The 23973-nt window shown below is 50.2% G+C and overlaps 3 protein-coding genes across 6 annotated transcripts in view; 2 read left to right on the forward strand and 1 right to left on the reverse strand.

The window, feature by feature from the left end:
• Positions 1-104: 104 nt before the first annotated feature.
• On the forward strand, positions 105-4272 carry mrpl47 (mitochondrial ribosomal protein L47). Its single transcript, XM_088621599.1, has 7 exons — positions 105-262; positions 402-547; positions 1389-1449; positions 1621-1717; positions 2080-2210; positions 2818-2913; positions 3838-4272. Exons 1-7 carry the CDS (start codon positions 141-143, stop codon positions 3944-3946), a joined length of 762 nt encoding a protein of 253 aa, XP_088477725.1. The 5' UTR covers positions 105-140; the 3' UTR covers positions 3947-4272.
• A 685-nt stretch (positions 4273-4957) lies between these two features.
• actl6a (actin like 6A) lies at positions 4958-13924 on the reverse strand. 3 transcript variants are annotated; one of them, XM_088621592.1, is made up of 14 exons: positions 13726-13924; positions 12475-12551; positions 12184-12358; positions 10746-10846; positions 9979-10076; positions 9440-9534; positions 8977-9083; positions 7725-7814; positions 7222-7283; positions 6908-7022; positions 6746-6826; positions 6323-6418; positions 6108-6194; positions 4958-5431 (listed from the first exon to the last, which is right to left on the reverse strand). In XM_088621592.1, exons 1-14 carry the CDS (start codon positions 13907-13909, stop codon positions 5351-5353), a joined length of 1449 nt encoding a protein of 482 aa, XP_088477718.1. In that variant the 5' UTR covers positions 13910-13924; the 3' UTR covers positions 4958-5350. The 3 variants fall into 3 exon arrangements, with proteins under 3 accessions (XP_088477718.1, XP_088477711.1, XP_088477722.1); XM_088621585.1 differs by having other exon boundaries at positions 8962-9083; XM_088621596.1 differs by having other exon boundaries at positions 7725-7828; positions 8928-9083.
• A 4048-nt stretch (positions 13925-17972) lies between these two features.
• LOC148677372 (guanine nucleotide-binding protein subunit beta-4) overlaps positions 17973-23973 on the forward strand; it is a 35581-nt gene continuing 29580 nt past the window's right edge. The window contains exon 1 of one of the 2 annotated variants that reach the window (XM_088621631.1): positions 17973-18126. The gene's annotated coding sequence lies outside the window, so the exon portion shown is untranslated. The remainder of the gene's footprint in view (positions 18127-23973) is intronic. The other variant, XM_088621633.1, reaches the window with a different exon arrangement.

The raw sequence follows: 23973 nt of genomic DNA on the forward strand, positions 1-23973 counted from the left end.
TTTTGCTCTCGTCGCCCTACACCTTTTCACAATCAGTAACAAGAGGTTATTAATTTCCTAAATATGCAATTAACTACACGTGACGAGTTCCGGAAAAAAATGACACAGCGTTGCACGCCGGGTAAAAGGTCATTTCCAAGATGGCTGCGACCTCGCTGGGGCGAGTTCTGTCACTTTGCAGGCAGTTTCAGAAAGGGCTCGGGGTCTGTTCCGTTCGGCATGCTTCTTTTCCCCCGAACAGTCTGTCTCTGCATCCTCTCAGGTAACGCAGCGTTGCGACTGTTATTTGTAGGTGTAGCCTGTGTCTGGTTGCAAATGAAGCCTCTCATCCACTGCACGCTGTACTGGTGATAGAACTGTTCAGATGTGATGCACCCCCCTGTTTCTCCTCTTTCTTCAAGTGCAAATGCCCACACCCTTCTTCGGAGCAGTGTGGGGACCGGTCTTGCTAAGCAGTGCCGGGCAGTCCACGCGTCCCAGTGCCGACGGGGTCTGGAGGATTTTTTTGATTCCCCGCAGAACTGGGGAGCGCCCACTGTAAAATCAGGTGAGCCGACCCGCCCCGGGTCCGAGTGCGGTCAGAACCGCCAGCTGGAACAGCCCTGTGCTTCAGTCGCGTTTAACATTAAGTCCTGGTGTTGCAGTTAAGTCCAGAGGCATTTTATTTACAGCGAGTGCAAAAATCTTTATAGCAGAGTTCTTGGGCTTTAATATATCCGAATTTACTCGGTGGTTTTCACCTCAGACTATCTCAACATTAGAATACATTGGAACAAGTAATAGGTTTATTCCATGCTGAAAAAAAGAAGAAAGAAAACACAACGTTTCGGCCGTGGAGCCTTCTTCACACACCTGAAGAAGGCTCCACAGCCGAAACGTTGTGTTCTCTTTCTTCTTTTTTTCAGCATGGAATAAACCTATTACTTGTTCCTTTGCAGCCTACGCATGCTGACCCAGCTACCCACCTGAACTACTAGAATACATTGTTTTAGTTTAGTTTTAGGGCGGCTAGTGGGTGACACTTCGTTTGATTGTGTTCTTGAATACACGCTGCATACAGTTGTCATCCAAGATTGATTGCATGAATTAGAAGCTAGGCGCGCTTCTATTTTCCTTTCAGTATCGTAGCCTTATTGTTACTTGTACGTGGCTTTTTCAGGATCCCCTATTAGATGTGTTTGTCATGCAGATGTGATGTTTGCCTTTTGTTTCCAGAAGTACCTGTATCTAACGCTGAGATTGCGAGGCTGTTTGCCAGTAAATCCTTTTTGATTTCAGTCAGGATTGACACCTCGAGCGCGTCTCCAATGTGACTGTACTGCAGTCTTGCCTGTTAGCTTTTTTTTATCGGTTGTGGACTTGAATTTTATTACACTGTTTTCCCTCAGGAGCACCATGGACTGCAAAGCAGCTACGGACAAAAAGCAACGAAGACTTGCACAAGCTGTGGTAAATCAGACCGGGGCTCACACGCGCATCCACCGCTGTTGCCTGCTACTGTTCATCCTTTAATGAGAACTACCAGCGGAGTTCGATTACGATTGCAGTGCGTTTTCATCCTTCATACATTTGGTGGTGGGGAAGAACATACTGTTGCTTAAGACTGTCTTGTCTGTGCAGGTATGTGCTGCTTAAAGAGAAAAACATGCTTCTGACTGTGGAACAGGAGGCCAAGAGACAGAGAACTCAGATGCCGAGTCCTGAACGCTTAAAGAAAGTAAGTGTAACCGGAGCAAGAGTCTGAATTTGAGCCCTGAGCGTCTCGGGGAGGTCTTCTGCTGAGCTGTAGAGCCCAGGCAAGTGTCCAGCTCCCTGTGCAGAAACAACTTCCCAGTACGCTGTACGCCTGGCTTCTGAAGACTTGAGACCCAGGGCAATGGCCTGACTGTAACACAGCTGTTATACAAACACCATGAGACAGCCCTTTTATAACTTTATCACTGCGTCACTGAGATGGAGGACACTGGTACAGTTCAGGATTACTTAGCTAGCCAACACAAAAAGGTCCAGATATTTAAGGCTCAACGTGTGTGTTTTCTCACACAGCCCTGTGATTAGTAAGCTGTTGCTCTGCTGCAGGTCGAGCGGTCCATGATCAGGCTGGACACCGTGGTGAAGGAGCGAGAGGACGCGCTGAGGCTGCTGCAGACCGGCCAGGAGAGGGCCAGGCCGGGGGCCTGGAGGAAACACGTCTTCGGCTGGACCTACTGGTAAGGCTCTCTCCACGCTGCCCGGTCGTCGTGTCGGCGCTGAGGCCCCAGAGAGGAAGCGTGGGGCTGTGGGGGTGTGGAGCCGCAGACTCTGAGCAAACGCGCGCTGTTCCTTGTGCTGTCACAGTGGCTTTTGGAGTCCAGGGCTCCTCAGTTGCTTGGCGCAGTGGTCCGCATTGCTGCCTTGCAGGGCTGGGGCCCCGAGTCCAATTCCAGACCTGGGGTGCTGTCTATGTGGAGTCTGTCTGTGTGGAGTCTGTATGTTCTTCCTCTGCCTGTGGGTTTCCTTCAGGTGCCCCAGTTTCCTCCCACAGTCCAAAGGCATGCTGATAGGCTAATTGGCTGCTGTGATAATGTGTGATTGTGTCTGTGTGCCCCCTGCTATGGACTGATATCCCATCCAGGGTGTGTCCTGCCTTGCGCCCATTTCCTGCGGGGATAGGCTCCAGCTCCCTGCAACCCTGAACCCTGGTTAGAAAAAGAATGGAAGGTTCCTCTGTTTTACACGTTCGCTTTGTGTTGACTCAAGGTGTCATGTGTTAACTTCACATTGTTCCGGTCCTTACCTGTTACACTGTGCTGAGGGAGTTATGTCTCGATTCCTCAGGTACAGATTTAAGGAATGGGCAATTCCCTGGTACATGAACAGAAGATACACAAGGAAACGTTTCTTCACTCCTCCATTCGTCAGTCACTTCGTAAGGTGAGTGCAGCCTCTCTGTGTACGATAGACGGAGTTTTTTCGCTCTGCCTCAGCCTGATATGCTCCACGTCTGTGGCCTTCTGCGATTATATACTTTAGTTGGAAGCCCAACTTCTAGGATTAGGGATTCTGCGGAAAACGGGTTAGGATTTGGGATAACAGGTCCATTGAATGCCAGATTCCCAATGGCATTAGGGTCCAAGGACTGAAAGTCCCAGGCAGTTCTGCTCCTGTAGAAGGCTAGCGTCTGCACTGTTGATACGGCTTCCAAATTTCTTTCGGCAGACAATGAGAAATAACCTTCAGCAAATCCTGTTCAGTGTGCTTCAAAATGATAAACGTTAACTTTGCCATAATGCCTATAAGGGGGTCTCCGTCTAAATTGCTGTAGGGTCAAGTGTCGTTTGTTTTTTTTATCCCAACGTGAGTTCCCCTTTCAACAATTAACCAAATTCTGTTTTGGACGTGTAGGCTTTTCTTGCCTCAAGGCCTCGTATAGATGATGACTCAAACCCTCCCTAGTTGAGAGGTGTAACACAGCCCGTGTCCTGGTTGAAAGGGACAGTATAGGAGGGGTGCAGCTGTTCAGGTCGGCCAGCTGACGTGCTCTGTACCGCAGGGCCTTGCCTTCTGCTTCCTCTAACAGCCCGAGAGTCAACAACTGCTAGCCTAGCGATTGTCTAAATTAACTATAGGGGAGGTTTTTTTCCCTCAAGGTCTTTAAATGTTCTTAACACAAGGCATTCATGTGTTTAAAAATATAGTTACCCATTCATTGTGGTTAGAAGTATTAGTTATGCAGCTGTTCCCCAGAGCTGGTGGGGAATAAAAGCCAGGAGACACCAGGCTCTCCAGGAGCTGTAGTCAAGACCCCTGGTTTAAAGAATGAAAATGTCAACTTGCCTCTTTGTGTTTCTCCTTTAGGCTTCGCATTGAAAAGCGCCTGCGTATCGGCAACAAGAAGAAGAAAATGGAGGCTGACAAGCAGCTGAAACTCAGGGAGAAGTTTCCCAAACAGGCTGCAAAGTTGTAACTGTACATTTCCCCATAACCAGCCGCTTTCAGCATCGGATAAGTGACGTGGCCAGCAAGGTTTTCACGATGACGTGCTTTTTTACTTCGATTAGTCGAGATCACGGAGAAAAGACATGTCACCACAGAGCCACACCACGTGATGACTGTTGCACAGGGCAAGCATTGTAAAATCTAGTGTTTTGTACATCTTGTCTGGGTTGAGAGGTTGGGCATCAACTCTGTGTGGCAGGGGACTTTGTTGAAGGTCGTGGGGTGAAAACCTTACCTTAGTAATTGTTAGTCTTTTGTAAATATACTGTATTGAAATTGTTACAACTGATCAAAGTCTGGATATTGTTTTTTTCTTATTTAATAGGGTAAAAACTAAATCACATAAAAACTGCCAGTTTCTTTCCTGAGCTTCTATAACAAATTACTGTCCGGATTGTGAGAAGTGTTGTAGATGATGTCTATGAATGATTCCGACAGCCTGTACTGCAAAGGAACGAGAAATAGGTTTGTTCCATGCTGAAGAGAGAAGAAGGCTTCACAGCCAATACGTTGTGTTTTCTCTCTTCTCAGCATGGAATAAACCTATTGCTTGCTCCTTTGCAGCCTCTGCATGCTGACGCAGCTCCCCACCTGAACTGTTTCACATGTTTTACCTTTACATTCTAGGCAAAGCTTGATCTGATCTCTAGGGGGCAGGCTTTCACCAAATAAGAGATGGAACGTCGCTGTATATGCTGGCAAAACTGATTTCAAGCAGGGCTCACCTTATTTCCAAAAGCATGGAGACTGTTCACAGAAAACGTGACATTACAGGCTTTTGTCACTAACAGTACACTATAAATTAGACATATGGTGTATAGTGCCTAACTCAAAATTGGTATTTTTTGCACTATCTTCACATATGTTCAATTCATTTAATTGTTCAGTCCCAACTTTGCAAAACTGTTGGAACAGCGGAGTGTTGTAATCTGGAACACAATATTAAACTGTGGTGAATATACTACATAAAGAAAATCAATCTCTTTAAAAAAAAAGTTTATTTCCAAACTGCTTGTATGTACTTTAGTTCTGTCATCACAAACTGTTTGGTATCAAAAGAGGCTTAGAAAAAGCCTTTTTTTAAAATAAAAATGGAAGATTCGATAGAACTATGTTTTTTAACAGTAGTTTGTCTTCAAAGTAAGAAAATAGCAAAAACCTATTTGTACACTGATTGTACAATATGTGCGCCACAAACGTTTTCTACATAAAAATACAAAGAAAGCCATTTTAATTACATATGTATAAAATAAGGGGAAAAAAACTACAAAATTGCAAGTGTCCTTGGTGTTCCTGAGTACTGTGGGAAGGGCTGGACTAAGCTGGGAGGTGGCGTTTTGTCTGTTAAGGTAGAGGGGTAGTAGAAGTGGCATTAGGGGCATTTTCGGTCAACGCACTGCTTTCCTCCTTCCTCATACTCCTGCTTCGATATCCACATCTGCTGGAAAGTCCCCTGCAAAAAGAAGTAACCGAAGATGAACGAGCTTCTGCAGCCCTCTGTTCCACACAGGAGGGGTCCTGCAGAGAACTGGAGGTTGCTTTCTCCCCAGTTGCACAGGCCCATGCCAAAGGGATTCTCTTAGGGGGGTCCCCACGTGTAAAAACCCTGCTTCCTCAACTTCTATGAGAAGACACTGTGCAGTTGAAAATTATTCCACGAAAACAGTGCAAGTTCTAATCAGGTTCAAAGTCCCTCCACTTCCCACTACAAACGTGCCTGCCTGCACTCAACTGAAATAAATATTTCTCTGCGCTACCATCTCATCTCCAGAGAGCAACAAAACAGTGGCGCTTTTACCACGCTCTTACCGAGTTTAGAATTGCCCTTGTGTTATGCAAACCCAGGGTGGGTTAACGGGTTACTGACACCTGGCATTGCTGCTACAGTCCTGCACCGCTGAGGGAGAACTGGAACTGACACGCTCGTTGGGCGACACGCTGGCAGCTACGTTGCACCCGACGGGAAAGAACTGATTAATGCCACCCTGCCCCGGGCACGCAGTGCCAACTGCATGGCGCCACTTGAACAACCGTCACTTAGACCCAACTGACCGCACCTGGGCCACGGGGCCCAACGCCAGTGAGCCACCCAGGAGCCCGAACCCCAGGGCAACAGCAGCTCCACTCACCAGCGATGCCAGGATGGAGCCTCCGATCCAGGAGCTGAACCTGCGCTCCACCGTCGTGTTGTTGGCTATCAACTTCAGGCGCATGCTCTGAGGGGGAAAAAAAAAAGGGGAACCCTCTTCACCGGGGTACAGGGCAGGCTCGGGCAGACCCACTCAATGGCAGGGATTTACGAAGTCCAATCAGCGTGTTCACTAAAGTCGCGCTCTGCACTCACGGGAGGGGTCTTCTGGGAGAGCTCGCGGTTCAGGCGGTCCGTGAAGCCCTGGATGAGAGTGTTTCCTCCGGTAACGATCACGCTGCCGTACAGGCCCTGCCACAGGAGCAAGCAGACACGGAGCCGTCAACGCCTGCGCGCCCCGGCGGGGAACGCTTCCCCCAGAGAGGTTCAAGTCTTTAACAGAATCTACCCCCTTCAGAACAGAAGAACCATCTCGCTCGCTCTGCTTCCTGCAGCTAGCTCAGCCAGCCAGTTCCTGGGAGATCTAGCAGAATAACCGTCGACACACGGACATGCAGCCTTATCGGAACTCCCCCCTCGCACTTTCCCCTTGCTCATCGTCACTCCCCCCTCCCCAGCGAACCCCCCCGCGCCAAGCTCCAGTAGATTCTGCACTCTGCTCTCGGCGGCGCCACTCACCGGCCGGATGTCGATGTCGCACATCCCCACGCTGGTGGTGACCACGTGCCCCACGCCCAGCATGGTGTTCCCGGACAGGCCCTGGAATGAGGCGGCAGCGAGGATGAGGGCGTGACGCGGGCGCGGCCAGGCACTCACCTCGAAACGCAGCAGGGGGCTCACCTTGGCGTTCGAGGGGTCGAACAAGCCCTCCGGGATCTTCAGCCGCTCGGCGCCGAAGTCGCAGTTGTAGCCGTTGGGCAGCTCGTAGTGCACCGTGGGCATCTGAGCTGCAACCCTGCGGAGAGGAGGTGAAATCTGCAGCTCGACTCGAGGGGGAATCAGGACGACAGCAGGCACAGACCCGTACACGGTGCTCCGCGGTTCCAACAGAGCCCAGTCGCTGCGACTCTCATTCTCAAAGCCAGCAGCCAACGGCCCATCCTTGGCAACCCGAGCTCCAGCAGGACTTTAAAAGTACGAATGCCCGGACTTACTGTTCATCGTATGGAGAATCGGACACCTGCAGCACTGAGGCTTGAAAATCCTGGATCACAGTCTGAAGGGAAAACACAGCGATCAGTCATCTGTAAACGGCGCAACAGATACTGCTTGCCTGCTCACACAGTGACACGCGCGGCTCTAAAGTGATTATTCCAGGCCAGTTTTAGTATCTGTTTCCGAGCCCAATGACTAAACCAAATGACTAACTGATGAGCCCTTCGAACCCTGAAGAGAGCCGCTCATCAGATACGGAAAGGATGCAGTGCGTGTATCAGAGATCTTTGCATGCAGGGCAGAGACGGAAAAGGCCTGGAACTAAAACTAGACGCGCCAAACCCGCAGAGAAGGACCTGAAAGACCTATAGGACCTTCCTGCACTGTGCACTTGGACTCCGCCGGCGCCTCCTGCCGCGAGCGGGACAAACGGGCACCGCAGGACGCAGCCGAGCTGGTCACGGGCCAGGGCCCACAGGGTGCTGCAGAGCCGGACGCTTACGTTGCACATGTAGTTGTGCCACGAACGGGTGACCTGAGGTAGTTTTTCCTTCTTCTTCCAGTTGGCAGAAGCTCCTTCCCGCACGGGTTCCTGCAGAGGAAGGCCTTGCTGTCAGTCTGTACGAGCCGAGACCGATGTGTGCACATTACACCCACAAAAAAAGTCTTGAGACTTGGAGGGAATTTAGTGGGTTTTTTTTTTTTTTTTTTTTTTTAAGAGAAGTCAGCATGTGGCAACAATATAATGTGCATGTTTTATAACTCAAATTGACAGATTTCATGCGAGACAAACAGGAGCAGCTGAAGTATAATCAACACAAAAAAAAATCTAACAACTCGGAACAGCTGTTCAAATTCATTTACTCCACATCCTTTATCAGATGAACTCATCTTTTTGATGAAGTATTCCACACCATGCGGCTGGAGAAAACACGGCTCACAGCTGACTGACAGGGAGGAGACAGAGTTCAAGCAGAATAAAGCCCTGCAGTGTCGCAGCACGAATACGTTTTCAGAAGCCACTCCTAATGTACACCTTACTTCACACGGAAAATGGCAATCTGAAGAGCAAAGAATCAGCAGATACCAGGAGACCCGACCTATATGAAATGAAAAACGTTAAGATGGAAATTACATTAAGTATGTGCGTTTGTAGCCTGTACTCATTTATACAGGTGAAATACTGTACCTGTGCATGTGTAGCATGTAATACTGATGTACAGGCAGAGTGGTTACATCACCCTCACAGACACAGTCAGACATGTGAATCTCAGTGCAGCGATGATCCTCCAGCTGAAGTGGGAGTCACCAGTGTGTCGTGAACGACACTCCAGGCGCCGAAGCAAACCTCTAGCTCCAAAAGAACAGCTCAAAACAGCTGTCCATCCGATACTGCTCTTGAAACAAGGTAAGAACACCTTCATCCTGTTTAGGAGAACTATTCTCCTGAGGTGAAAGCCACATGAAGCTAGGGCAGTCCTTGGTTAGAAAGTATGCCCGATACCCTTTGTGGACCAAGAATTAACCACAACTTTAGGACCTAATTGCCACTCCTTGACGCTTGTGGTTGAACTAACTCAGTCCGTGGGGGGAGACACGACAAGTTTTCCCAAAGCTGCACACACACAGAGACACATGCACCGTGGACTGGTCACAAAATACTTACAAAACCCTCCACCATGATGTTTGCAAAAAACAAAAACACCCAAAAATGAAGCGTAGGAATGGATTAGACTTACTTTATCAGGTCTCACCTTTGAAGCAATCATATAAGGAGGAACTATTTCAACACCTATTTCTTGAAAGAGCTCACGGCATTGCATGCTCATGAAGTCCCCCGCCAGAGGCGACTTCACGATACCTGAAAGAAGAGGAGATTCTCAGCGTACCCCCACAGAAAATGAGCCTTCTCGTCTTCTTTGTAAATAATATTCCTGTACTTTTTAAAATTTCACAGCAGTTCTAAATCAAAGCTGTCAGCTTCCTGCTGCAATCTAACTGTTTGAGAGGCAGATTCCAATTTCAACGCGTCTGGAATGATCGCTACAAACCAGTCAGGGCTCAATCCGAGAGCAAGCTCGACCCCGCGTACCGCACCTGCAGGCTCTGTGTCGCGGCGCGGGCGTCGAGCTCTCTCCAGGCCTGAGCCCAGCGACTCTCGGGACGGACAGAGCACCGCCTGCAGGGCAGGCCCGCAGACCGCGGCGGCCGCCTTACCCTGCTGGAGCACGTAGCCGTCGTGCACTGGAATGGCCGTTGTGTGTGTGGCACCGCTGTCCAGCACCAGACCGGTCGAGCGCCCGTTTGCAAACCTGGACGGGGGGTTAAGGGTCAGGTCGCACCTCTTCAAAAACACGTCACAGGAGGGGAAAAAAAGATGCGACACTGGGTACGAGCGAGATATGCGATGTGCTGCAAGGTTTTCAACGCGCGACGTTGCTCATTTAAACAAACCCCACAGCGAGTCCACCCAGTAAAACAGCCTGGGAGGAACCCTAAGGAAAGAGTTTGAGGCCTTGCACTCTGAATGTTACAATCTATTCAAAATCCCCACGAGAAAGCAAAAACAGGCATTTCTGCCAAAAAAAAAAGTAAAATATTCTCGTGGAAAGCATAAAGCAGCATGTGTGTTTGTACACTGGTCCAGGCACTCTTTAATTCCTAGCCCGTAGGGAGCCCGGCGCAGAGCCGACTCCGAGCCCCCCAGGGCTGCAGCAGCTCGTCCCCTGAGACGGGGAGCATCACAGAAAGGATACGACGACAGCACGGCCGTTTTGCACAGGAAGAACGCAGGGATGTTGTAATGTTCGAACATCAGCTCCGTCAGCTTCTCTCTCTTTGCTCTTGTATTCCACTGTTGTATTGAAAAAAGAAAAATAAAAAAAAACGTAGTACAAAGCGATACCATACGATAAGAGTGCAATCTGGTTTTACACGAGATGTAAGAGAAACAGATGCCACACATTGTCGGTAACATATCTTGAAAATTTTAAGATGTTTTTAGACCAAGTTGCCTAATATTAACCTTTATGTACAGTATAATTGTGCATTGTGTACACATGGTGCATTGTTCCCAAGGCACGACGATGTCAGTTTTAGACCTGAGCAGAGAACATAACAAGGGGAGGCAGCCAACCAAACAGGCTTCTGCAAAACCAACAGTGAATCGTGAACTGGAGGACAGAAGTCAAAACCGCGGGGAAGAGCATTTATAACCAGAGTCAGGAGGCTTCTTTACACAGAGGGTTGCGGGAGTCTGCAACAAGCTGCCCTGCTATACTGCGGATACTCTGGTTCATTTCAGGAAACAGCTGCATGAGATTCCGTTAACCAATAACTACCAAATGGACCAGATGGACCGCACCGTCCCCTCTCGTTCGTGCCCCTTCTTACAATCGTATCTCACGGCACTGAGCCACGGAGCCACACCGAGTCACAGAGCAGCGCTGCTCTGCCCCGCCCGGCCCCGCAGGAAGCTCAAACCCGGGCTTGGACCCGTGCTCGTGCTGGCGGACGGACTCACCGGGGCTTCGGACATCAGCACGGGGTGGAGACTCGCCTCCGACTTGACGTGCATCTTGTAGGTGTGATCCAAAATGGCCTGGAAACTGTCCCAGTCTTCAACTAGAGGGAGACCAGAAACACCCAGTTACCTACCGGCCCCCCGCTGGCTTCAGAGCGAGAGCCACCGTCCGAAGCTCAGCTTTCAACCTGAAGAGGCAGCAGACCCAGATCAATCACACTCCGCCTCAAACGAACAGCTCGGACCACCCAAGAGGACACCAGGTGGGTGAACCGTCATACCCTTACAAGACACAAGCCAGCACGTTTCGGGGGCCCGAGACTCGAAACGGAACCAGTACTCAAAAACCAAGTTCACCCATTCACTTGGCTCAGCACAGGACTGGCGGCTGTCCTGCGGGTGAAATGAACTCCAGGAGACCACGGCACTGTGTTCAAATAGCATCGTCACCATCCTCCTATACAGAAGATCTTTGTAGTCCAAACTGACCTTTTCACAGCAAGAAAGGACTACCTCTCCAAGCGCACAGATAATGAAATACGAAGACAAGTGCTCTCTCTCCTTCCACATCAACTGAGGGGCAGGCCTAGCCAGCAGAGAAAGAGCAGCAAAACCAGGGTATCCTGGTGCCTGGACAATTAACCCTACGCTATCAGCGACGAACACGGAGGGCTAAGGATGACTCTGCTATTCGCCTTATTGCACTGAGCTCCTTATTACAGCTGAAGTCACCCTGGACAGAGGAAGCTCTTCCCAACAAGACCACCTCACACCCACCACGGCCCGGCCCGGCCCCAAAGCAGGGGCGCAGCTCGAAGCTCTAGCCTGGCTCCGTGTCCGCTCTGTTCCTGCTTCTGCAGCGCCCGTTCGGTGCTCAATAGCGTGCTCACGACGCCTCGCTGCTTCTGGCCACCCTGATGGCTCGGTACCATCCCCCCCCCCCACCAGCCGGGCCGAGCGGGGCCCCATGATGGCTCGGTACCAAATCCCCCCCTTCCCCCAGCCGGACCGAGCCGAGCGGGAGCCCTGATAGCTCGGTACCCCTCAAACCCGGCACCTCCCCCCAGCCGGGCCGAGCGGGGCCCCGATGGCTCGGTACCACCCCCCACCCCCGAGCGGGGCCCCGATGGCTCGGTACCGCCCCCCACCCCCGAGCGGGGCCCCGATGGCTCAGTACCGCCCCCCACCCCCGAGCGGGGCCCCGATGGCTCGGTACCGCCCCCCACCCCCGAGCGGGGCCCCGATGGCTCGGTACCGCCCCCCACCCCCGAGCGGGGCCCCGATGGCTCGGTACCGCCCCCCACCCCCGAGCGGGGCCCCGATGGCTCGGTACCGCCCCCCACCCCCGAGCGGGGCCCCGATGGCTCGGTACCGCCCCCCACCCCCGAGCAGGGCCCCGATGCCTCGGTACCGCCCCCCACCCCCGAGCAGGGCGTACTCATGCCGTTCTTCAGCGGGGACATGACCTCCATGCCCTCGCGGGGCACGCGCAGCTGGTTGGTGTCGATGTAGTAGGTGGTGCCGCCCTGCTTGCCCTTGTCCCCCTCTGTCTCCATGGGCGCCGTGCCGTCCTCCCGGTCCAGCGACACCCCGATGACCGTGGGGAAGTCAGCCTGCGGGTGCACAAGCAGAGGACAGGCGCGGCCGTCAGGGGCGCTCCTCCGGGGGGGCCCCTCGATTCACCCCTTAAATCAGGCAACTTCATTGAGCTGCGGACAGGGCGTCCTACCTTGGGACAGTCCTCTCCTGCGTACCCTGCTCTCACCGTGTAAGAGCCGATATCAAAGACCAGGGCACCAACCTCATCTGCAACGGACAAACTCGGATTAATGTTCACGCAATAACATTCCTCAAACTTCTATAGCGCTTTCCTGGACTCTCCACACAAAGTACAGCTTCACGGGCAATAGGGAATCCCCTCCACCCCCACCAGCTCTCAGTGGGGAGGAGAGCAGAGTGGTGAAGCCAGTTCAGAGAGGGGGGTTATTAGGAGGCCATGACTGGTAAAGGCCAGGGGGGAAATTTGCCCAGGACAGGTCAGTAGGGTAACACCCCTACTCTTTTCGAGAAACACCCAGGGATTTTTAATGACCACAGAGAGTCAGGACCTCAGTTTTACATCTCATCCGAAGGACAGCGCCTTTTCACAGTACAAGTGTCCCCGTCACTATACTGGTGCATTAGGACCCACACAGAGCGCCTCCTACTGGTCCCACTAACACCTCTTCCACCAGTAGCCTTAGCTTTCCCAGGAGGTCTCCCATCCAGGTGCTGGCCAGGCTCACACCTGTTGAGCATTAAACCGTGCGGGAACCCATCCTGTGTAAGCCCAGCCTCACTGACGTCAGGACGGTGGTACCGTCGCCTGCCCTGGATGAAGAGGTAAACGAACTTCATCAAAGCGGACGTCCTGCTTTCCTCGCATCGCGCACAAGAGGGGAGAGCTAGGAGCAGTGGGCGCTGTGCAGGTGGGCCCTGGGGGGCAGTTCATGAGACGTGAGCAGGGTCCTGCACCCCGCGTCCGCCCGGGAGCTACAGAGAGCGAAGCTCCCATCCCGGTGCCGAGGTGCAGAAACACGTCCCGGCCGCAGCTGCAGGACCGGCGGCGAAAGAGCTTCTGCAAAGAGGCGGCTTGTGCACTGAGCTCACTTCCGTCGCAGCTCGCTAACCCTTCCTTTGTAAATTTAAAAATAAAATAAACGAGCAGCTTCTACAGTCACTGCCAGCCCTCCCGGTGCAAGAAGGCTTCCTTTGAAGGGAAAAGTTTTAGGAGAGGGCACGATCTCGCAAACCGCTGCGATTCTGATCTTGCTTAGAGTAAAGCGCTCCCCCCCTCCGGGTGGGTGCCCGGCGCTCCGGGTTTTGGGGTGCCCTTCCCCGGGTGGGGGCCCGTGTCCGCTTCCCGACAGGCCCCCTCCGTCCTGCTGCTCGCACAAAGCGCTCGCAGGAAACGTGGCGGTTCCCTCCCGTCTGGACTCACCTCCCCCGTACACGCCGCCGCTCATCCTTTCCCGCTGCTGGTCCGCACAAAAACACAAAACGCACGGCCCCGCTGTATCACGACTGAAAACTAGTACTGCTTGAAACTCTGCTCCCCCAGCCTTTTTAACCCAACAAAAGAAATTAGGTACTACACCGCCCTGGCTTATACGACACAACCACATACGCGCCCCCCCACACACAACATGGCGTCCCTAGCTTCGGCAGTTTTCGGAATGTTTCGACTATTTCCGGCACGGTTCGCCTGCAGGGCGCCGGCAGGCTATAGGGATATCTATTAGATAGATAGATACTTTATTGATCCCGTGAGGGAAATTGCAGTGCAACAGCAGCTTAACACACACACAACACAGCCACAGTGTAACGAATTATATACTAATAGTACAATACATACAATACAATACAATACAAGAGTTACTCACAGTCCGGACACACAAGAGGAAACTAGAACAGAACAGTACACAGAAAATCGTATCACACGTATGAATATAAATATAGATGTAACCATAGATATAAATATAAATATATTGCACAGGTCCTTGGCATATATTGCACAAAAGTGGTTGTAAACGGGAAAAAGAAAAAGAAAGAGAACAGATGTAGCAGTAGATGTGTATATGCGTTTAGTCCAGAAACAGGTCACTGTCGCTGTTGCCTCTGCCAAGACGCAAGGTGGATGTGTTGTACAGTCTTATGGCAGACGGCAAGAATGACCTCCTGTAGCGCTCCCTGTCGCACCGTGGATGAATCAGTCTATTGCTGAACGTGCTCTTCATTCCTGCAAGCCTGTCATAGAGGGGATGGGAGAAGTTGTCCATGATGGCCTCCAGTTTGGACATCATTCTCCTCTCAGCCACTACCTCCAAGGGGTCCAGGTCAGACCCAATGACAGAGCTCGCTCTCCTGATGAGCTTGTTCAGCCTTTTGGAATCTACTGCTCTAATCCCAGAGCCCCAGCACACCACTGCGTAGAAAATGGCACTCGCTACCACCGACTGATAAAACATGTGCAGCATCTTACTACACACATTGAAGGACCTGAGCCTCCTCAAGAAGTAAAGTCGGCTCTGTCCGTTCTTATAGATGGCCTCGATGTTCTTAGACCATTCCAGTCTATCGTCGATGTGCACTCCCAGGTACTTGTACGAGTCCACCATCTCCACGCCACTCCCATGGATGTAGACAGGAGTAGGTTTGACCTTTTTCCTCCTGAAATCTACCACCAGTTCCTTTGTCTTTGTAACATTCAGTTCCAAGTGGTTCACCCCACACCACTCCACAAAGCTTGCAACCCTTGCAACAGAGCCCGCTGTATCACCTGCAAGTATACATCCAACACCACACTCATTCAAGGCCCCTCAGGACAATTCCGCATCACCCAGAGGGCATCTTGTACCTCCAGCAATGTTATTTACTGTATCTCTTGCAGTAAATGCCCAGCCATCTACATTGGAGAAACAGGAAGGAGCCTCGGGGACCGCTTCAGGGAACACGTCAGGGCTGTGAAGATTAAAGATCTCTCCAAGGCCATTGTTTCTCATTTCACCTCTGATGGCCATGACCACTCTAATCTCTCCGTCTGTGTTCTCAAAGACGGTTTTCCGAACTCATACATCAGAAAGACTACAGAAACCAAAATTATTCTGCAGTTAGGATCACACATTCTCCCTTCTCTTAACGACAGTCTACTGTTCTTTTAAAATTTCTCCATTCATTGGAAGTTTCATTTCACACCTCTTGATTGGCCTCTCTTTCTGTCCCCTGCTCCCGCCTCTCACTCCTCCTCCCTCCCAGCCTTTGTTCTCCCGCTACTTTACCTTTGCCTACTGCCCTGTCTCTCTCACACCTGAAGAAGGCTCCACGGCCGAAATGTTGTGTTTTCTTTCTCCCTTTTTTTCAGCAGGGAATAAACCTATTACTTGTATCTATTACTCGCCGTGTGCAAGGCGCTCGTCGGGTCCGGCGTGCTCTTCTCAAGTGCCCCAGAGACAGACTGCGAGAACATCAGAGACGTTTGTCCCAGTATATCGCTGCCATGAAAGGGTTTAATCCACGTTAAAAAATAGTAAACAGATTTTCTTTTTCGGGGTGGAAAGGGTTTGCTTGGATGCTTATTCTCTGCATGGGGACGGGATGCATGGAAAACAGAGAAATTAAAGCGCATCCTGTCAGCAGCACATTGCCAAGGAAGATCGTAAAAACGGTGGTACTGTGGCTCAGGATCTGCACCTGTGGCTGGAAGGTTGCCGGTTCGTATCCCGTGGCCAGCAGAGGAATCCTACTCCGTTGGGCCCCTGAGTAAGGCTCTTCACCTCAGCTGCTCCAGGGGTGCTGAATAAATGACCGACCCTGCACTCTGACCCCCAGCTTCTCTCCCTGTCTGTGTGTCTCGTGGAGAGCAGGTTGGGGTTCCTAATGCAAGAAATTGTTTATGGCCAATAAAGTGATCTGATCTGATCCTAACACCCTGCACAAGCCGGTGACGCTGCCGCCGCCTCTGCTGGTTGTCACTTTAATTACACTCCGGGCCTGCTGAATGCGGCTGTGGCACGCCAACCCCGGCGGGGGCGTGCGCTCCTCCAGCGGGAACAGGGCGCCGCTAGAGCGCCACCTTGCGGGGGCGCCGGGGAGCTCCGGGCTGTCGGACGGGACACGGTGTGACACACACACGCACAGTGCCGTCGCTCTGTGGGCGGGTATCGGAATTTCACCCACCGCTTGTTGTGAAGGAAGTGTGTTTTGTTTTGGGGTTTTGGCTGACAACGACAAAGTGAAAGCTTAGAATAATGTACTTTGGGCTTTGCGATTTTTCAGAAGAGTCATTTGGCCACGATATGATGCCATTTACAGATACATGTAATCGACTTAAGCACGGCTGGGGGGATTCTTAAATCATGTCATTTTACGAGGGCACTGCCTGGCCTTTTTCCTGAATCGTTGCCGTGCTAGGCCAAGCAAAATGACTTTCTTATTTTATGCTAACAACGTATGTTTTCTGGGTGCAAACAACTCTGTAAACTGAAGGTCAAGTCCCTGCCGGAGAAAGATAGGCTAAAAGTTGCCAGTACAAGTAGCTTAGAAATGAACGACTCTAAACAGCAAGTACAGACGAAGTACCGTCTCAGTGACCACAGCCTGGCCATAGAAACTGGACACAGGCAGACCTGGATGCCCAGAGAGGACAGGCTCAGTGACCACAGTCTGGCCATAGAAACTGGGCGACACAGGCAGACCTGGCTGTCCAGAGAGGACAGGCTCAGTGACCACAGCCTGGCCATAGAAACTGGGCGACACAGGCAGACCTGGCTGTCCAGAGAGGACAGGCTCAGTGACCACAGCCTGGCCATAGAAACTGGACACAGGCAGACCTGGATGCCCAGAGAGGACAGGCTCAGTGACCACAGTCTGGCCATAGAAACTGGGAGACACAGGCAGACCTGGCTGTCCAGAGAGGACAGGCTCAGTGACCACAGCCTGGCTATAGAAACTGGGCGACACAGGCAGACCTGGCTGCCCAGAGAGGACAGGCTGTGCTCCCACTGCCAGCGGGGAGAAATAGAGACAGAGGTGCACTTCCTACTGCACTGTGACAGATACTCTGGGATTAGAGAAACATTCTTCTCTAAATTCAGAAATCTAATCCCAGAGTTCCCACACCTGCCAGAATCACAACAGGTCCCAGTCCTACTGGGAGATTGAGGAGGGAACTCAGTTGAACTGGCAGCCCAGTATGTGATCTCTTGTCCCAGCCTGAGGAACAGCGAGCCTGTCTCCCAATGATGCTCCATGTGTTTGTATGTAAATGTCCTATGATGTGTATATATTGTAAAGGTATGTAAATGTCTGTATATTTTATGTTAATTGTATATGATTTGGCAACACCGAGTTCTCCATTGGTCATGCCGATCAAGTTGTTGACGTGAACTGAGTCTGCTACAGTCTGATCAGGAGTGGGGACGACTCGGAGCAGCTGAGCCTGAAACGTCACTGGGATACGAGAGGAAGAGGGCTGTTGTTTTTCCTGGGGGTCCGGTTGGCGGGGCGCGTCGTATGGTCTCCAGACCCGGACTTCAGCGCGTTTACAGACCCGCGACACTGCTGCCACTGCCGCCGTTTAGCGGGCAGTGATACATGTTGCAGAAAAGAGAGGACTGCCCCTTTAAAGAACTGTGCCCCCCCCCCTCCTCCTCCTCCTCTTCCTCCCCCCCCCGCCCGGCCCCTCACCTCCGCCTTGCTGTGGATCTGCTCCACACCCACCCACACTCGGCACGGACACAGAACCGAAACTGCGCGCACGGCTCTGCACAAAGGCGCTTACTGGGAGTAACAGGAAGAAAAGGCGAGCGTCTGTCTGCTTCGGGATACAAGACCACTGAATCATGTAAGTAGACCCCTCGGGTCCCGATGTGTTTCACATCCCCGTCGGTCGTCTGCGTGTCTCCTCGCTGCTGCCGTTATCTTGCGTGTCGCCCCACACGCCCCACACGGGGAATCAGAGCCGCGCATTCGCCGCGGAGGGCGACGGGCGCCGATGCGCTCCGCGGTGAGGTTTCTGGTGACACCCTGGGTTTCTAAAGCCTGCTGGTGGTGGCTTCCGTCTGCGCTGCGTGGAGGTCGAGGCTGGCTCGTTTGTCGCTGTCGTGTAGCACACAACAAAATGGCATAGGGACGGGCTGCTGTTCATCACAGCATAATTATTACTTTCTCTTGCTGTCCCCCCCCCAAACGCCATTTGTTTTGGGTAACAACTGATTCCGTGCGCTTCATTTTCAGTGGGGTTTGCAATGCCGTGTTTATCTAAAAGGGAAAACCCCGCAAATGCCGCTTATACGCCTAGTTGACTTGGCACTACTGGCTGCAAATGGCTAAAAGTCAGCCATTTCTAAATGGTGATCGCCGCGGCCGCTGGACGCCCCGACGACGGGCCCGGCCCTGTAGGCAGCGGCTCGCCACACGAACAGGCTGCGTTTCTCCGGCCGTGTTCGAGCCCGGTTCCCGGGCGCTGCCGATGGAGGGCGAGAGAACTGCCCGGTTCTGTTGAGCCACAGCTGGATCGCAAATTAAGGCGGCGGCTGAATAATCAAAGCCCTTAACCCCTGGAGTGAAAACCAGGAGATGTGTTTCCAGTCCAGCCAGGTTCTCCTGACCTACATCAGCTGGTCAGTGGCTCAACTGGAGCAATTTACCAGCCTCTCCCAGCTGCTGTGAAGAGACCTGCGCACCCTGCAGGCACATCAGAACCAGGACAGCCCAGCCCTGGTACAGAGCACAGGGAGGGGAGAGGAGAGACTCTTTCTATGTGGCCGTGTTGTGTAGAAGATGCACGCCCAGGTCACTGCGGTGTTGTGTGTCTTTTCCTGTCGGCGCGGTGGGGACACAGTCGCGCTGCAGAAGAACCCCACCGAGCTCAGATCCACATGTTCCACCACATTAAGACATTGCCGCCCCACACCCTAAAAGCCAAAGAATCAGATGGCCAGCACTTTCTTGACGGAAAGTGACAATTCTGAGCCCACCTGTGCTTTGTCATTCCTGTGACAGCGTTCCTAGGCTCAGACACTCCACTTGGCTCATTAGTAATGCAAACTATTGCTGCAACATTTTCATGAATGACCTTTTTTCAGTGTAACAATGTAAAATAAAATAAGTAGCAGTGTCTAATCTTGGACCATATGAAAATAACAAGTATGCCACTTAACCTACAAAAGATTTACTTTCGATATTTCTGTCTCATATTCATTTGTGTTGCCTCAGTTCGTTTTCTGAGAATTTCTTACCCGGGGGGTTGTCTAGCTTGGTCTTTCCTGAAATGCGGTTCAGGAACTGTAGTCAGGGCTGATGACGCAGGGGGTGTCAATGTGCTTCGATTTTCTCAGGGCAGGTCAGCCAGGGCTGTCCGCCCACAGTTATTATAGGTGTCATCTTTGACTTCCATCACATCTGGGGAGATGATTAAATTGGTCCAATTAACTAATTAATTGGTCCAGTTAACAAACAGAGAACCCATGTGGACTGAAAGCCAGAAGACTGTAGCTCTCAAGGAGTTATTTCAGCTGACCTACGTGAAACAAGAATACAAAATCTTATTTCTAGTGTCTCAGCTGTTCGGAACAATGGTGGCCAATGAGATCCACTGTTTTGTGATCCTCGTACTTAGTTAAAATTGTCACGGTTAAAATAGTAACTGTCTATAAATAATCTACTAACATGTTATCAATAATGTTGTAAGGGACTGGGAAAATATTGCGTACTTGTAGGATCAAAGGTATTGTAACAATTATATCTAATAGTTTCTAGCTGTGTTTTGGGGTGTTGTTCAGGCTATGGTCAGGATTAGGGTCTTGTAGCTGATGTGCAATCAGTGTGCAACAGAGGTTGGTTATCGTCACATTTATTTATTTTACTGTATTAATACATTATAAATGAATATGAAGAGCTTTTTGTAGGGGGCAGCCAGTTCTTCCAATAGTGATTTTGTGAGGTGTGGAGGTTGACATCACTGGCCAGATTGATCAGTTTGAGAGAGAGAGATCAGGGTGTGATTCCTGATTGATCAGTTTGAGAGAGAAGGATCAGGGAGAGATTCCTGATTGATCAGTTTGAGAGAGAGAGAGATCAGGGAGTGATTCCTCATTGATCAGTTTGAGAGAGAGAGATCAGGGTGTGATTCCTGATTGATCAGTTTGAGAGAGAAGGATCAGGGAGAGATTCCTGATTGATCAGTTTGAGAGAGAGAGAGATCAGGGAGTGATTCCTGATTGATCAGTTTGAGAGAGAAGGATCAGGGAGAGATTCCTGATTGATCAGTTTGAGAGAGAGAGATCAGGGAGTGATTCCTGATTGATCAGTTTGAGAGAGAGAGATCAGGGAGTGATTCCTGATTGATCAGTGTGAGAGAGAGAGAGATCAGGGAGTGATTCCTGATTGATCAGTGTGAGAGAGAGAGAGATCAGGGAGTGATTCCTGATTGATCAGTGTGAGAGAGAGAGAGATCAGGGAGTGATTCCTGATTGATCAGTGTGAGAGGGAGAGATCAGGGAGTGATTCCTGAATGATCAGTATGAGAGAGAGAGAGATCAGGGAGTGATTCCTGATTGATCAGTTTGAGAGAGAGAGATCAGGCAGTGATTCCTGATTGATCAGTTTGAGAGAGAGAGATCAGGCAGTGATTCCTGATTGATCAGTTTGAGAGAGAGAGATCAGGGAGTGATTCCTGATTGATCAGTTTGAGAGAGAGAGATCAGGGAGTGATTCCTGATTGATCAGTTTGAGAGAGAGAGATCAGGGTGTGATTCCTGATTGATCAGTTTGAGAGAGATGCAAGATGAATTTGAACAATTAATTTCTTTAATGTGTTTTTTTGTTGTTGTTTTTCGGGTATGAAGATCTGCATGAATGGAAACTCCTGAGCTGTTGTCATAAATTTACACATTCGGAGACATGTCACATAATTGTAAGAAACTCCACAAACATTTTTTGAAATGGCACAATTCTAAGTCCTTCAGGCGAATACTCTTCCTCTGTGGCCGGAGAGCTTTACCAGAAGTTCCGGACTCCCAGCTACTGGCAGTGCTGTTGCGGACAGGAACCACACGCTCCGCAGCTGGGCACCACAGCGAGTCTGGTTACAATGGCGTGCTCTTCTGTGCTCTCCCCACCACAAGCGCAGCCTTATTGCTGTGCTGGGGTGACACTTCCCAAGTCGACAATGACAGTGTGTCCATTGTGATCCAACAATGGCACCAAGGAAAGAAAGGGAATGATCAAGGAGTACAGAACAAAGACGGGCAGTGAACTCCATTACAGGCTCCAGCATCTTCAGGGGCTCACACGCCCACAGCTGACAAAGGCCTTTGCTGAATTTGCCAGAATCCGTATGGATATTTCCTCAGGGTGGGGACCCGTTTACAGACCTGTGTACAAACCTTGCCTTCATTACAGTTGCAACAGTTTTTTTTTTTTAAGAAGCTGGAAGTTTAAAGCATCATTAAGGCTGTTGTGGAAGGAGTGGAAGATGAGGAGGGAGTGACTGTTCCTCCGATTTTAACATTTGAAATGAAAACGAATGAATCACAACATTTATGCAATAATGCAGTGCTTTCAAAATACCTTCTGGTGATATTCCACCATATTTCACTTGTAGCAACACATTCTGCCGTCAGGAATGTGCGTTGGTCCTGTGTGTGCTTCGTGTGTTTGTCCATCCGGTCGTGTCGCCAATGTAGGAAGACGAACCGCGTCAAGAATATCTCAGGCTTAGATTTCTGATGGAGTGACACACCTGTACGACAGCTGTTGAAATTGAAAACAAGAAATCAGGGGCCACTCCTTCAGGAACATATATTTGCTATTGCATTCTCTTTTTAATTAATCTTTGCGGAATGACTGGGTGATTGGTTAATAGGATGATTGACCTCCATGACCGTCTTTCCTAAGTAATCAGTAAGGATGTCACGATGCACTGAATATGGGAAAACAGTAACATAAAGGTTACAGATAAGAGAAGCCGTTTGGTTCATTCAGTTCTTTTGGCTGCTGGGATTGTGTTCTCAATCAGCGTACAACATTACTTTAAGCCTGAGAAGGTACATTGCACACTTCGCTGTTCCTCTCGGTACTGTTTCCAGAGCAGAACACCTTGTTGTGTCTATTGTGCTGCCCAACATTTAATACAATATTCTAAGATATATATATATAAATTTAAACTACTATCTCTTAATTCAAAATTTACACATTTAATTATACATCCAAACTTTCAGTTTGCATTACAACTTGGTTACCCTCGTTGACTATGATATGAAAATGATGTTTCAGCATAAAAACCTGAGTCTAAGCTTCTACAAGCTGAACGTTTCCATTATTATGTTTCTCATTTATGTTTCTGTTACCTGCTGGTAACACTAAACACTTGTCTGGATTAAATGTCCTCCACCAGATGTTTGTTCAGTCTTGAATTTTGTCCTTTTTAACTTAATTTTTGCAGCTTCTGCAGTGTTAGCTTGTCTTTTATTTTGGTATCCTCTGCAACTTTGACTAATTGACTAACTTTACTAGAGTCTAGACCACTAGTATAAATTACAAAGAGCAGGCGTCCTAATACAGACCCCTGGGGCACTCCACTAATTACATCACCCCACTTTGGGCATGTATCCTCGTCAGTCCTCTCTGTTTTTTATCCATTAAACAGTTCTCAATCCAAAGACATTCATTACCCTAAAAATTCAGAATTAACCTTTTTTGAGAACATTATCTAAGGCCTTGCTGGCACACTGCTGTTGTTGCCTGGATTAAATTGAAATACTTCTTCATCAAACATAAAAACATAAAACCCTTCTGGGGGAGTTATGGAAATAATGAATGTAAACAGGACACAGATAACAGGACATTTGTCTTTAATTTTTGTTACCCTGAAGTCTACCATAGTCTGTATGTGCATTTGAGTAACTCTAAAGCAAATAAAATCCAGGCACATGCCTGTATCTCTTTAGTCCACACTGGGCATTGTGCTTAACTACACCATTTGTCAACACTGTAGGAATTAAGGGTGATCTCAAGGCAAAAAGAGAGCTCTCAGTCTGCGAACAGACGGGTATGTTCTGCAACAGAGCACTGTACGGATTCTACAAACCTGTGGACTGTTAAAGTAAAAATGTCTAAAGCCTTAAGGATGCAGGTCATGGGGACAAAAGGCTAGATACCCCTGTGTTTTACTGCATTCAGCTAACACACAGCAGAACTGGTTTATTTAGTAAACTGAGAGCATGCTATCGTGTGCAAAGCTGCAGCAGCACTTCTGAAAGGGCAGGCTAAACGATTCGTCTCCGTAATGCACTGAGGGGTTAAAATGAGGCTCTTTACGCTCAGCATTATCCATCGATGGGCAGCAGTCAGGGGAGCAGCTGCCTGGGGGGGTTCTGCGAATCGTAATGGGGAGCCGGCAGATTAAAATGAGCCAGGCCGAGAGAACAAGGCGCATGTTCTCTAGCCTGAGCTCGTCTGAACCCTTGGGTAATCTGTGGGGAGAAGGGGGTTCGGGGGCAGGCAAGGGGGGAGACTCGTGTTCTTTGAGTCACATTAGCGCTCTTCAAGTGGGGCCCTTCTGAATTATCCATTATGGATGACAGCTCTGCGCTGGGTGGTATTTCTCCTACCTACGTGACGTCAGTTGCCATTTGCGAGAGTTGCCCGGGCAACGACCAACCACCCCTGGAGATGCGTCTGGTGGATA

Source organism: Lepisosteus platostomus, chromosome 2 (assembly GCF_059453375.1).
Source record: "Lepisosteus platostomus isolate fLepPlt1 chromosome 2, fLepPlt1.hap1, whole genome shotgun sequence".
NCBI classification, from domain to species: domain Eukaryota; kingdom Metazoa; phylum Chordata; class Actinopteri; order Semionotiformes; family Lepisosteidae; genus Lepisosteus; species Lepisosteus platostomus.

Excerpts from the sequence above, each read along its gene's own strand:
- mrpl47 (XM_088621599.1), top strand. The coding sequence starts at position 141 with ATGGCTGCGACCTCGCTGGGGCGAGTTCTGTCACTTTGCAGGCAGTTT. Across the intron at positions 263-401 it reads CTGTCTCTGCATCCTCTCAG|TGCAAATGCCCACACCCTTC; the intron begins GTAACGCAGCGT and ends TCTTTCTTCAAG. Across the intron at positions 1,718-2,079 it reads GTCCTGAACGCTTAAAGAAA|GTCGAGCGGTCCATGATCAG; the intron begins GTAAGTGTAACC and ends GCTCTGCTGCAG.
- actl6a (XM_088621596.1), bottom strand. The coding sequence starts at position 13,909 with ATGTGGTTGTGTCGTATAAGCCAGGGCGGTGTAGTACCTAATTTCTTT. Across the intron at positions 10,847-12,183 it reads CCCGCTGAAGAACGGCATGA|TTGAAGACTGGGACAGTTTC; the intron begins GTACGCCCTGCT and ends GTCTCCCTCTAG. Across the intron at positions 7,829-8,927 it reads TTCCTACGCTTCATTTTTGG|GCCTTCCTCTGCAGGAACCC; the intron begins GTGTTTTTGTTT and ends ACTGACAGCAAG.